This window comes from Hypanus sabinus, chromosome X1 (genome assembly GCF_030144855.1).
Source record: "Hypanus sabinus isolate sHypSab1 chromosome X1, sHypSab1.hap1, whole genome shotgun sequence".
NCBI lineage: Eukaryota > Metazoa > Chordata > Chondrichthyes > Myliobatiformes > Dasyatidae > Hypanus > Hypanus sabinus.
In genome coordinates, this window is record NC_082738.1 from 15,369,888 (window position 1) to 15,383,862 (window position 13,975).

Sequence of the window (13,975 nt, forward strand, 5' to 3'; positions counted from 1 at the left end):
GGCTTACATTATGATTTGTGAGTAATTTTGAAGTGTTGGAATTTCTGCATTTTGCCCTCAATCAGCTGTAGTGAAAGGAATACAGTCCTAGTGTTTTAATTTCATCCAAGAGTCCAGGCTTCATTCTGAACAACCAAGTCATTCCAAATCCTGTCCAAGTTTGCATTGCTGCTGGTTATCCCCCAATTTTTATTATTTTTAGCCAAAAGATTAATAGCCTATTCAGCATTACCATTCAGAGTGTAGTTTTCAGCCCAAACAATCCGTCCATCAGAACGAATAGTCTGATTCCTGTTCAATTTCAAGTTAATGTAGAAGGTGGATTTAGCTCCTGTTAAAGTGGGGGTGTCGTTGTCAACTTCAACTGAAATCGGTCCTCCTGTGAACAAGGACAAAATCCAATCGTGCATTGCTTAATCATGCAGGTTATTTACAGATGAATTGCAAATTGTTCACAGCTCCTGGCTATTGAATACTAATCCAAAAATGTATCACTGGTTTCGAAACAGAATGATTACTATTCCATGAAGATCTGAATCTGCATGGTACTGTTAACCAGTACAAGGGAAATGCTCAAGAAATTTATCACTGTTCATTTTTTGTTTGCACAAAGAACAATTAGCAATCATGGGTTATATTAGCATTGAAATGCTGGAATACTTCAAAGTGAACTTGAAATTCTTTTCATATTTGGAAGTTAACTTAACTGACTATAATTTCTTTAGTAGAAATATCTATGGAGTATTTATAAGAACGTTAAAAGAGTCACAGAGAGATGCAGCACAGAAAAAGGTCCTTCAACTCACCCATCTTACAGTAGTCCTACCCTAACCTGCAAACCCTAGTACCCCTGCCCCCCCCCACATGTTCCACCACTCACCGATGCATTAGGGGCAATTTATAGCAAGCAGTTAACCTACTAACCTGTATATTTTGGGGGTGTGGGAGCAGCAAGTGCTGTCATAGGGAAAATAAGCGAACTTCACACACATAGCACCCAACCTGGGTCAGTGGAGCTGTGGGGCAGCAGCTTTACTAGCTGTACCTTTGTGGAGCTCATTAGGTGAGGAAGAACTTCCCAGCTAAAAGATGACATTTTTAGCATATACTTCTTAAAAATTAAACAATTATATAAAATAAATCTAGGAATCCACAGGGGTCTGTGTTGGAACCATTTCTTTTTACATTATTAGTCAATGATTTGGATGATGAAATTGATGGCGTTGTTGCAGGCGATATAAAGGTAGGAGGAGGGGCAGGTTTGAGGAAGTAGAGAGGCTACAGAAGGAGTTAGACAGGTTAGAAGAATGGGCAAAGAAATGGCAGATGGAATACAGTGACGGGAAGTGTATGGTCATGCAGTTTGGTAGAAGAAATGAAAAGGTTGACTATTTTCTAAATGGGGAGAAAATACAAAAAAAAACTGAAGCACAATGGGACTTGGGAGTTCTTGTGCAGGATTCCCTAAAGGTTCATTTGCAGGTTGAGTCAGTGGTGAGGAAGGCAAACGCAATGTTAGCATTCATTTCGAGAGGACTAGAATATAAAAGCAAGGATGTAATGTTGAGACTTTATAAAGCACTGATGAAGCCTCACTTGGAGTATCGTGAGCTGTTTTGGAGCTCTTATCTTAGAAAGTATGTGTTGAAACTGGAGAGGGTTCAAAGGAGGTTCACAAAAATGATTCCAGGATTGAATGGCTTGTCATATGAAGAGTGTTTGATGGCTCTGGGCCTGTAATTGCTGGAATTCAGAAGAATGAGGGATGGCCTCATTGAAGAACCCAAGAAATAGGAGCAAGAGTAGGAGTAGATCATCTAGCCCGTAGAGCCTGTTCCACCATTCAGGTAATGATAAAGATCTAGAAGATTATAAGGCTGGCAGGAAGGAATTTAAGAAGGAAATTAGGTGAGCCAGAAGGTGCCATGAGAAGGCCTTGGTGGGCAGGATTAAGGAAAACCCCAAGGCATTCTACAAGTATGTGAGAAGCAAGAGGATAAGACATGAAAGAATAGAACCAATCAAGTGTGACAGTGGAAAAGTGTGTATGGAACCAGAGGAGACAGTAGAGGTACTTAATGAGTACTTTGCTTCAGTATTCACTATGGAAAAGGATTTAGGCAATTGTACGGATGACTTACAGCAGATGAAAAGCTTGAGAATGTAGATATTAAGGAAGAGGATATGCTGGAGCTTTTGGAAAGCATCAAGTTGGTTATGTCACCGGGACTGAATGAGATGTACCCCAGACTACTGTGGGAGGTGAGGGAGGAGATTGCTGAGACTCTGGCAATGGTTTTTGCATCACCAATGGGGACAGGAGAGGTTCTGGAGGATTGGAGAGTTGTGGATGTTGTTCCCTTATTCAAGAAAGGGAGTAGAGATAGCACAGGTGAGTCTTATTTCAGTGGTTGGTAAGTTGATGGAGAAGATCCTGAGAGGCAAGATTTATGAACATTTGGAGAGGTATAATACGATTAGGAGTAGTCAGCATGGCTTTGTAAAGGGCAGGTCGTGCCTTATGAGCCTGATTGAATTTTTTTGAGGATGTGACTAAACACATTGTTGACGGAAGAGCAGTAGATGTAGTGTATATGGACTCCAGCAAGGCATTTGATAAGGTACCCCATGCAAGGCTTGTTGGGAAAGTAAGGAGCCATGGGATCCAAGGGGACATTGCTTTGTGGATCCAGAACTGGCTTGTCCACAGAAGGCAAAGAGTGGTTGTAGACGGGTCATATTCTGCATGGAGGTCGATCACCAGTGGCGTGCCTCAGGGATCTGTTCTGGGACCCCTACTCTTCATGATTTTTATAAATGACCTGGATGAGGAAGTGGAGGGATGGGTCAGTAAGTTTGCTGATGACACAAAGTTTGGGGGTGTTGTGGATAGTGTGGAGGGCTGTCAGAGATTTCAATGGGACATTAATAGAATGCAAACCTGGGCTGAGAAGTGGCAGATGGAGCTCAACCCAGATAAGTGTGAAGTGGTTCATTTTGGTAGGTCAAATATTATGACAGAATATAGTATTAATGGTAAGACTCTTGGCAGTGTGGAGGATCAGAGGGATCTTGGGGTCCGAGTCCATAGGATGCTCAAAACTGCTACACAGGTTGACTCTGTAGTTAAGAAGGCGTATGGCTTTCATCAATCGTGGGATTGAGTTTAGGAGCCAAGAGGTAATGTTGCAGCTATATAGGACCCTGGTCAGACCCCACTTGGAGTGCTGTGCTTAATTCTGGTCGCCTCACTACAGGAAAGATGTGGAAACCATAGAAAGGGTGCAGAGGAAATTTACAAGGACGTTGCCTGGATTGGGGAGCATGCCTTATGAGAATAGGTTGAGTGAACTTGGCCTTTTCTCCTTGGAGCAATGGAGGATGAGTGGTGACCTGATAGAGGTGTATAAGATGATAAGAGGCATTGATTGTGTGGATAGTCAGAGGCTTTTCCCCAGGGCTGAAATGGCTTGCATGAGGGGGCACAGGTTTAAGGTGCTTGGTAGTAGGTACAGAGGAGATGTCGGGGTAAGTTTTTTTACGCAGAGAATGGTGAGTGCGTGGAATGGGCTACCAGCAATGGTGGTGGAGGCAGATACAGTAGGGTCTTTTAAGAGACTCCTGGATAGGTACATGGTGCTCAGAAAAATAGAGGGCTATGGGTAACCCTCGGTAATTTCTAAGGTAGGGACATGTTCGGCACAGCTTTGTGGGCTGAAGGGCCTGTATTGTGCTGTAGGTTTTCTATGTTTCTATGAAACCAATCAAATGGTGAAAGGCATTGATAGAGTGGATGCAGAGAGGATGCTTCCTATGGTGGGAGAGTCTAAGACCAGAGGGCACAGCCTCAGAATAGAAGGGGTGTCCTTTTAGGATGGAGATGAGGAGGAATTTCTTTAGCCAGAGAGTGGTGAATCTATGGAATTTTTTGCCACTGGCAGCTGTGGAGGCCAAATCTTTACATGTACTTAAGGCAGAGGTTTGTAGATTCTTGATTAGCCAGGTTATGGAGGGATACAGGGAGAAGGCAGGAGATTGAGGCTGAGAGGAAAATTGGATCAGCCATGATGAAATGGCAGAGCAGACACGATGGGCTCAATGGCCTAATTCTGCTCCTGCTGTACGTCTTAGGGTCGTATAGAATCCATTACAGTATATGTAAACAATGATGAATGGGTTGAGAATTTCAAAAGCTGTTTTACCAGCAAGTGATACTGTTAGTGTAATGTTTTATGACAAGGTGTGAGTCACTATCTGTGACCTACATACACTATCCAAGCCCAGGCAACCCAGGCACCTATTTCCTTTTGTACTGATATTTCTTATTCACTGATTTATCTTTTTAAAATGTTGCACTGCTGGAAGTTTGAAACAGGTTTTTATTTGCACTGTTAACCTCATTAATGTTTAAATTCTACATCAGAGCATCAAGATGTGCCAAATCCTGCATCACAGCAGCCTGGGACATCAGCAATACCTTGCATTTATGCAGCAGATTTAATTTTGTAAACTATCCCAAGGATCTTCATCAAACAAAATTTTATGTAAAACCTTGGAAAGATTTTGGGATGGATGACAAAGCACCTTGCTCAAAGAGCTCAGTTTTAAGGAGCAGATTGCAGGTGATCAGATGTTTGGAGAGAGGTTTAGGGAAGGAATACCAGAATTCAGGGCTCAGCAGCTGAAGATGTTGTTACCAGCAAAAGAGTGAAGGTCTACCACTGGAAGCCACATCTTCAGCTGCACAAAAAGTCAAAGTTCAGGAAGGCAGAGTTCTTGGAGGGCTCTAAAGCTGAAGGAGATTAGGGAGCTCAGAAGGAATGATAGTGAAAGATGCAGGAGAAGGAAAGAAGAGGGAGCAAAAAGGAAAGAGAAAATCAGAATCACAAAGGTTGAGAAAATGATGAACAGAACAGAGATATAAAATGGAATAGAGATAGCCTGCTTTAAGGTCAAGTTCAAGTTTATTGTAGTTCAACCGCAAACATGTATACAGCTAAATGAAACAAGGTTTAGAAACAAATGAAAAATACCTCTGGGATCAAAGTGCAAAACACAGTACATATATCACATTCAGCACATAAAATAATATTAATGCAATAATATTAACAGATAATCAAAAAATCTGTAGATATATAAATTGACAAAAGGTGCATATACGACACATGTAGTTAAAGGAACAACAGTAGAATGCTACTGGTGCTGTACAGGGAGGCAGCAGCGTGTTCAGAAGTCTCACAGCCTGGGGAAGAAGCTGTTACCCTGCCTAACAGTCCTTGTTCTTATACTGTGGTACCTTCTGCCTGATGGTAGGAGGTCAGAGAGATTGTGGCATGGATGGGAGTGATCCTTAACAATGCTAAGGGCTCTGCGAATGCAGTGCTTCTGGTATATGTCTTGGATGGGGTGGAGAGAGACCCCGAGGATTCTCTCAGGAGTCCCCTCAAGCTGTTGCAAGGTCTTGCTGTCAGATGCCTTGCAATCCCCGTACTGCCAGACGGTGATACAGCTGGTCAGGACACTCTTGATGGTGCTCCGGTAGAATGTGGTTAGAAGAGTGGGGGGGGGGGGGGTCGGGGAGTAGGGAGCCTCAGTCGCCTCAATCTCCTCAGGAAGAGGAGATGCTGCTGTGCTTTCTTGACTAAAGAGATGGTGTTGAGGGACCAGGTGAGATCATCTGTGATGTGCACTCCAAGAAACTTGGTGCTCCTGACTCTCTCCATGGTTTTTATATCATGGCTTTGCTGCCATAACAGAAAGCTTGGTTTAGGAGGAAGTCATTTGTAAAATTTCCTATTTGTTGCTCAATTTCACCCAAATATCCCAACATCACTGATTTTCATAATCAGCAGAACACAAGAGAACACAAAGATTGAACATACTCCAGGCTCATATTCTTACCTATCCAACAGTCATGCCATCTGGAGTCTCCAGCCTTCCAAATGGGGTAAAGTTCAGAATTCCAGTTTTTAGAGCCAGCTAACCTTCTTGGAGTAGAATTACCTTTGTCCTTTCTGTGTCCACCATTAGGAGACCCTGCAAAAAGCCAAACCACGATATTCAACACATCTCTGCTTTAACAATTTAACCCAGAAAAAAAGACTGTCTTTTATTCTTGTATTGGAAGAATAAAATGATATTAAGAGTTGTTGACTGATCATGGGTAGCACTTGTTCCCCACACATGACCCCCCCCCCATCAATTTTTACAACAAACCTCCAAAAAAGGCTAGGAGAATCTTGCTAAAATTTACCCTAGCCCTGTTACACACTTTTCAAGTGTTACCTGCTTGTAATTAATTGACCTGATTAATTGGAAGTTCAATTTGTTTTGTATTAGCAAGGGGTTTTATTATAATATAAAGTCACTCACAATCTTTTGCTGCTCTAAAAATGTTTGTTCACACAGCTTTTGTACTTTGTCTTTTTTTTTGCCTGAAGAAACATCAGGCTATTCAAAGCATGTGATAAATTCCATCTCCGTACATTGTGATACAGTGAGATCCCCGGTGAGAACATCCAAATCACATGCCTTCCAAATCTTCAAGTGATCTCTTTCATGTGACAGTCATCTGAGGAATCCAATGCCAGCCATTTAAAATGGGGTTAATGAAACCATCAAAGTACATACTAATTAAGTTTGTATCTTTTATTTCAGATGCTTATGTAATTATATTCCTGTTTACCTATATTTCACATTTCCAAGCCACAATTTTCAAGAATGAGATGTTCGACCATCTGCAAACTCAATTTGTTTTCTGATATGTCTACTGCCCTGCAGCACTATTAGAGATTTTCATGGAGAGAATCTGGGCATTAAACACCCACAGGTTGTGGGGACAAACTAATATAAGCCACAGAAGTACTAAAAAAAAATTATGCTAGCACTGTTGCTTCGTGATACTTGAGAGCTCGTTCCTCCTACACTTCTGGCAGATATGCTGGAGAACCCTCGATGATAGTCACATTTAAAGATTATGTTTAACGCCTATGCAATGGATGATTCTTGCTGGCGGTTTAAGCACCAGAGGTGGCTCATCAGATGCTTCACCAAGGATAGTCGGATTTGAAATCACTGTGGAATGTCACACTATTTAAAAAATAAACCTGCTTTAGAATATTTCACACTCAAAACTGCAGTCTGTACCTGAAGTTTATTTGCAAATCTTCCTGCCTTCAGTTTTTCATTTGCCTATTTAAGCCCCCTTTTCAGGTTGAAAAGCTTTCTTCCTCCAGTTTGTGCCTTTAAAAACATTACACATACAAGAAAAGCCAGTAACCATGGTGACAAGTCGGTTTGGTTAGGCCACTGATTAAGCACATAAAAGTGAAAAGCTTTTTATGCTTGTTAAATCCTTGTTCTAGACCAGTTGATGAGAAATGCAGAATTCTGCACTGTAGAGTTGTCACAATGCTCAGGTAACACTGAATACCAATGATCGTAAAAAAGATCACAGATTTTTACCTAAATGAATTTGCAGAGGAGTGTTCTTTCCTATATCAAAGGTATATTGGTTTTTGCCAGGCTTGTTATCATGGTGGAGAGAGGAGTAATGAAAAATATATGATTTATACCGGACCTATCACTGGCACCAGACCCAATGCTTGTGTTTGGTTGTTCCCCTATTCGTCCTCCCTCCATAAATTAGAGAGTTGTGGCTTCCAGCCCCACTCCACCTTGAAATCAGGTTGACATTTGAACATAATGAATCTTTGGAAATGCGGGCTTTCACATAATACATTCTGTTTGTTCTGTTAGTAACATATTTAGTGCACTATTTGAAGAAATGGACAGAATTTTGTTCGTGCCTTCAACCCTTTTTCTTCCTTGAGCATCACTCAAAAATAATACTTACTCACCCCTATTCCTGTTGTGTTACTGTATACAAATAACTGCATAACAATAACTTAAAGTGATTTGTTGGCAGTGAAACACTTTAGGACATCTTGAGAATAAAAACGAAACCATATAAATGCATTTTATGTTAATTTTAATAGTCGAATAAAGTGTAACTTCTCACATTTTCTTATTTACAGGAATTGGGAATCAACAGTAAGGGCAGGTTTCACTACGCATTCCTAATTGTCCTTGAACTGAGTGGTTTGCTGGGCTATTTCAAAGTAAACCATATTGTTCTAAGTATGGAATCCCATGTGGACCAGACTGGATAATGATAGATGATTTCTTTCCCTGATGGGCATTAAGTGAACCAGATGGATTTTTCCAGGAATTCAATAATTCCATAACCACCATTACAGATTCCACTTTTTTGTATCAGAGTTATGTATTTACATTCACCAGCTGCTGTGATAGGATGGAGCTCGTGTCTTTGGATCAGCTGTCTAGATTTCTGAAACTAGTACTGTACCCCTGTGATAATGCTAAAGTTGAAACATCAATGCACACAGCAAAATGCATCCATTTGAGGCAAGAAAACATGCCATAGCTAGGAAGGAGGAGAATGCAGGATAGTTAATAAAACGAGTATGGCTGAAGACGCAACTGAATTTTCTTCTGCACTCTAGCAGAGAGTACATATAATGAAGTGCATATGCAACCTGCTGAGAAAGAACAAAGTATTAAATAAATATTTATGTAACATCTTTCATGACCTCAGCATGTTTCAAATCATTTCAAGCTAAGAGAATGGTTTAAAGCTGTTGTCACTGTTGTAACAGCCAGAAAGCATGGCAGACAATTTGCACTTAGCAAGGTCCTACAAACGGATTACAGATCAACAACCAGATAACTTGTTCTGAGACATGTTAATAGAGGAATAAGTTTGAGAAGATGTATTTGATATGTTGCCATTCCCAAAATAAACTTAATTCCTTCTTGGTTGTGGCTTTCGCCACCTTCACAAGTAGCCTTTGAGTATTTCCACTGTCTCTAACTCTATATTAGTAATATAGATGAATCTTTGATCAAACTTTTTGAAAAATAACAGTCACTTACATGTAAAATTTTCAACATGAAGCTTTAAGAATTGACATTCATACCAATCTGGGAAATGAATGAGGAGGATGATGTTTAAGTGGTGACATATCAGCTAAACACAAGTTGGATATTGGTTCACTGTCTCAGGATTTGAAGTGTCTCCAAAGAAAGGGAGATGACAGGCAGTTTACTAAATATGGACATTTTTCTCGCCATGTTCCTCGAGAATGTTCAGAAGATTTCTGCACCTTATTAACATGCATTGATGATGGCTTGATTCTGCACACACCTTTTTAATGTGATAATGGTATTTTCTGAATGTATCCAATTATCACTTTGCTTTTCTTTGGTAACAATTTTCCACTTTTTTTTAACTCTTAAAGACTGCAGCAGTATTTCAAATTTCCAAGATAATTATTACAGTAAACTTATGAATTTCAGGCTGTTGGCTTGTTCACTAAGTTTTCAAAAATGTTGACATTTTTAAAGTTATGTGGAATAAAGGCTATCTCCTTGTTGGCTTAGTGGGGATCAGGAAAGGAAAGATGGTACGTAACTCAATAAAAGCCTAATAATTTAAAGAGTAGGAAGAAAATTCAGCAAGATCTGGGAGACATAACATGTATTATCAAAGGATTTGAAGAGAAACAGCAGGAGAAAGGGAGAGAAAAGAGAGAAGGATAAAGGTGAGGAAAAGAAAAGAGGGACAGCAGGAGATGTGGGACTAAAAGGGGCAGGAGTTGTGAATGGAGGAAGGGATGAGAGAGAATGAAGGAGAGGGTGTTTGAAAGGAGAACATAGGGCAAAGCATGGCTGGAATTAAAGGGAGAAAGCAAGGAGGTGAGAAAAAGTGAAGAGTATAAAAAGTGAAATGCAAGAAATCAAGAAAAGTAACAGAGAATGATTAAAGTAAAAAGGGGAGAATAACAATGGGACCAAGATAAAAGAGGGCCGGACAGAAAAGAGAAAAAAAAATGAGAAAGAGAGCAGGAAAGGGAAAGATTCACATTATGGAGACACAGGGATGTCTTTATCAACGTTGCTGTGTACTTGGTAGTGAGAACTGCATTAAATAAACGTAATGGCATTCAATCTTTATCCTCTAAGTATGTAACTAACCAGGATTTAACATTATCCTCAGCAGATCACCAACACATTTTCAAAGGGAAGATCTTGTCTGTTCAGTATATAAGATTAAATGCTAAATGTATTCTTGATAAGTGTGTTCAAGACTTTGCTATAATTAGTGAACAGAAACAATTATTTTCTGTTTCCATTCACCTCTGCCCTCCTGCCCCTTCCCCCAGACCCCCACAAACCCCAGAAAGAAAAAGAATATTAACCTGTATTAGATACTATTCAATTTAGCATATTGCTTACTGTTGGTTAACCATAGAATTGGTGTTGCGATATTCTAAATTACCCAACAGTGTTGCATGATCATCCTACCTTTCTCCAAGATAGAGAAATCCCATGATTAAACCCAAATACAAGCAGTTAGATTTGAATATAAGGCTTTTTATTCAAAATGAATGCTCTATTTCCTTTCTCATTTCTCAAGCTTTCATAGTTCAGCCATTTTACACTTCAGGTTAGTCAGACATTTTCCCAATAATCTTGCAGCAAAATCATTTCCTTCTTATGGTTGCACTTGTGGTTTAGGCATTGAAAGATTTTATTTAACGAGTAATTTTGGTACATACAGTAGAAATAACTCATGCTTTCTATTGTCGTCAAATGGCAAATAAGCTTCTTTATCCAGTTTAACCAAGAAGAGGCAGAGAAAGCACAAATTCCTCAAAATTCAAAGGGTCAGATTGACTTTATGTTTCCTACATTACAATAAAGATTTTACTTCAAAAGTGCTTCATTAGCTGTAAGGCATTTTGGGGTATCCTGAAGCTATATAAAGGTGCTTTTTCCTTGTAACAGACTGATATTTTTAAATTTGAACACAAATATAATTAGTTTTCTCTTCGTTATGCTGGTCTTATTCTTTAAGTTAAGAAATCATTGAAATGCCGACAAGAACTAGATTTCTGCAACAAAACAGAAGTTTGACTTGGTCTCTTGGACAGTGAAAATCACTTCAAGTTAATGATTGTGGAACAGTTTCCGTTAAAGAATTTTATACCTTGAGACTGTACCTGGACTTCCAGAAAGCTATATTTAGCTCATAATATAAAGTTAATATACTGTGTGATCTGTCTGTAGTTAATTTTACCAAAGGAATTCAAGTGACTGCAGCAGTAGCAGCTTTGAAACTAAATTTAAATACATAACAGATTCAACACCTAAAAGCTGTGAAAAAAATTCTCCTCGCCTGACGCTTGCCACAAGACTAATACAAGTTATATAATAGGAAGGAGGAAAATACTGACTTGAAAAAACATGGTCAACCCATTGAGCCCTAATAGCATCCTAAATCACTGAAGATATTCAGTATAAAGTGAAATGTACAGTATATTCCAATTCTGCTTTGGGTAAAATATAGTTGAATAAACCTTTTCCAGACTTTAAAAAATATATATTACAATGAGAAATAAAACCTGAAAACAGTTTTCATTCCGGCAATGCTTAACTTCTCTTTGCAGGAGGAAAATAGGTGATTTAGGCACCTACCAATATAAACAGGAAAATAATTTCTGTTGGAAATCATAACATGCAGTAGATAGTTCTATGTAAACCATACTAAACTTACAGCTCATAACCAAAGGAGCAGCACAAATGATAAAAATCAAGAGCAACTGCAGTTTCCTCCTCATCTTCTTCTTTATTTCTTCTTTCTTCAAATGATTCAGAGACCAAGAGAGCACATCTTATATAGAAGCCATTTATAAATAAGTTGGAATCAAATGAGTGCAAACCCAGCCTACTTGTGACATCAGTGAAGCAACTTGCAACAAACTTAACCTTTTGAGAGCTGCTGCATGTTTGCGGGATTTGTTTCTTTTTGTGGGGGGAGGGGTGATATTGTTATTGCCATGTCTGGAGAAGACAAATCTCGGAATTATATATTGCATACGTAATTTCATAGTAAATGTACTTTGAATCCGTTGAATACTTGAACCCACACACAGTCATTTTTAAGCAATTAAATTTCACCATGATTATCAACAATCATCTTTCACAATAAATAATAAACTTTGGTCAATCTAATGACCAGTATTTACCTGTACATCCCTGACAATTAGTAATATTAAAACATTACCCACTTTATGTTCATGTGCAAGCTTTTACCTTTCTGTTTCTCTCACTTTCTGTGTTTTGTTTATTTTAACCATATAACAATTGCAGCATGGAAACAGGCCATCTCGGCCCTTCTAGTCCATGCCGAACGCTTACTCTCACCTAGTCCCACTGGCCCGCACTCAGCCCATAACCCTCCATTCCTTTCCTGTCCATATACCTATCCAATTTTACTTTAAATGACAATACCGAACCTGCCTCTGCCACTTCTACTGGAAGCTCATTCCACACAGCTACCACTCTCTGAGTAAAGAAATTCCCCCTCATGTTATCCTTAAGCTTTTGCCCCCTAACTCTCAACTCATGTCCTCTTGTTTGAATCGCCCCTACTCTCAATGGAAAAAGCCTATCCACGTCAACTCTCTCTATCCCCCTCATAATTTTAAATACCTCTATCAAGTCCCTCCTCAACCTTCTACGCTCCAAAGAATAAAGACCTAACTTGTTCAACCTTTCCCTGTAACTTAGGTGCTGAAACCCAGGTAACATTCTAGTAAATCTTCTCTGTACTCTCTCTATTTTGTTGACATCTTTCCTATAATTCAGTGAACAGAACTGTACACAATACTCCAAATTTGGCCTCACCAATGCCTTGTACGATTTTAACATTACATCCCAACTCCTATACTCAATGCTCTGATTTATAAAGGTCAGCATACCAAAAGCTTTCTTCACCACCCTATCCACATGAGATTCCACCTTCAGGGAACTACGCACCATTATTCCTAGATCACTCTGTTCTACTACATTCTTCAATGCCCTACCATTTACTATGTATGTCCAATTTGGATTATTCCTACCAAAATGTAGCACCTCACACTTATCAGCATTAAACTCCATCTGCCATCTTTCAGCCCACTCTTCTAACTGGCCTAAATCTCTCTGCAAACTTTGAAAACCTACTTCATTATCCACAACACCACCTACCTTAGTATCATCTGCATACTTACTAATCCAATTTACCACCCCATCATCCAGATCATTAATGTCTATGACAAACAACATTGGACCCAGTAAAGATCCCTGAGGCACACCACTAGTCACCTGCCTCCAACCTGACAAACAGTTATCCACCACTACTCTCTGGCATCTCCCATCCAGCCACTGTTTAATCCATTTTACTACTTCAATATTAATACCTAACGATTGAACCTTCCTAACTAACCTTCCGTGGGGATCCTTGTCAAAGGCCTTACTGAAGTCCATATAGACTACATCCACTGCTTTACCCTTGTCAACTTTCCTCATAACCTCTTCAAAAAATTCTACACTAACCTCCCTCAAGGTCCTAGGGAATATCCTGTCAGGACACGGAGATTTATCCACTTTTATATTCCTTAAAAGCACCAGTACTTCCTCCTCTTTAATCGTCATAGTTTCCATAACTTCCCTACTTGTTTCCCTTACCTTACACAATTCAATATCCTTCTCCTTCGTGAATACCGAAGAAAAGAAATTGTTCAAAATCTCCCCAATCTCTTTTGGCTCCACACATAGCTGTCCACTCTGATTCTCTAAGGGACCAATTTTATCCCTCACTATCCTTTTGCTATTAATATAACTGTAGAAACCCTTCGGATTTATTTTTACCTTACTTGACAAAGTAACCTCGTATCTTCTTTTAGCTTTTCTAATTTCTTTCTTAAGATTCTTCTTACATTCTTTATATTCCTCGCGCACCTCATTTACTCCATGCTGCCTATATTTATTGTAGATCTCTCTCTTTTTCTGAACCAAGTTTCCAATATCCCTTGAAAACAATGGCTCTCTCAAACTTTTAACCTTTCCT

At 39.4% G+C, this 13,975-nt stretch overlaps 2 protein-coding genes across 6 annotated transcripts in view; one reads left to right on the top strand and one right to left on the bottom strand.

Moving 5' to 3' along the window:
- Positions 1-11,718, bottom strand: part of pmela (premelanosome protein a) — a 30,039-nt gene extending 18,321 nt beyond the window's left edge. Inside the window, exons 1-3 of the mRNA XM_059955890.1 lie at positions 11,639-11,718; positions 5,902-6,036; positions 233-379 (exon numbers count right to left, since the gene is read on the bottom strand). Coding sequence (XP_059811873.1) covers positions 233-379; positions 5,902-6,036; positions 11,639-11,702 — 346 coding nt within the window. The 5' untranslated portion in view covers positions 11,703-11,718. The remainder of the gene's footprint in view (positions 1-232; positions 380-5,901; positions 6,037-11,638) is intronic.
- The window catches only part of cdk2 (cyclin dependent kinase 2), a 97,081-nt gene that overhangs the window by 34,502 nt on the left and 48,604 nt on the right, over positions 1-13,975 (top strand). The gene's annotated exons all lie outside the window — the stretch shown is intronic.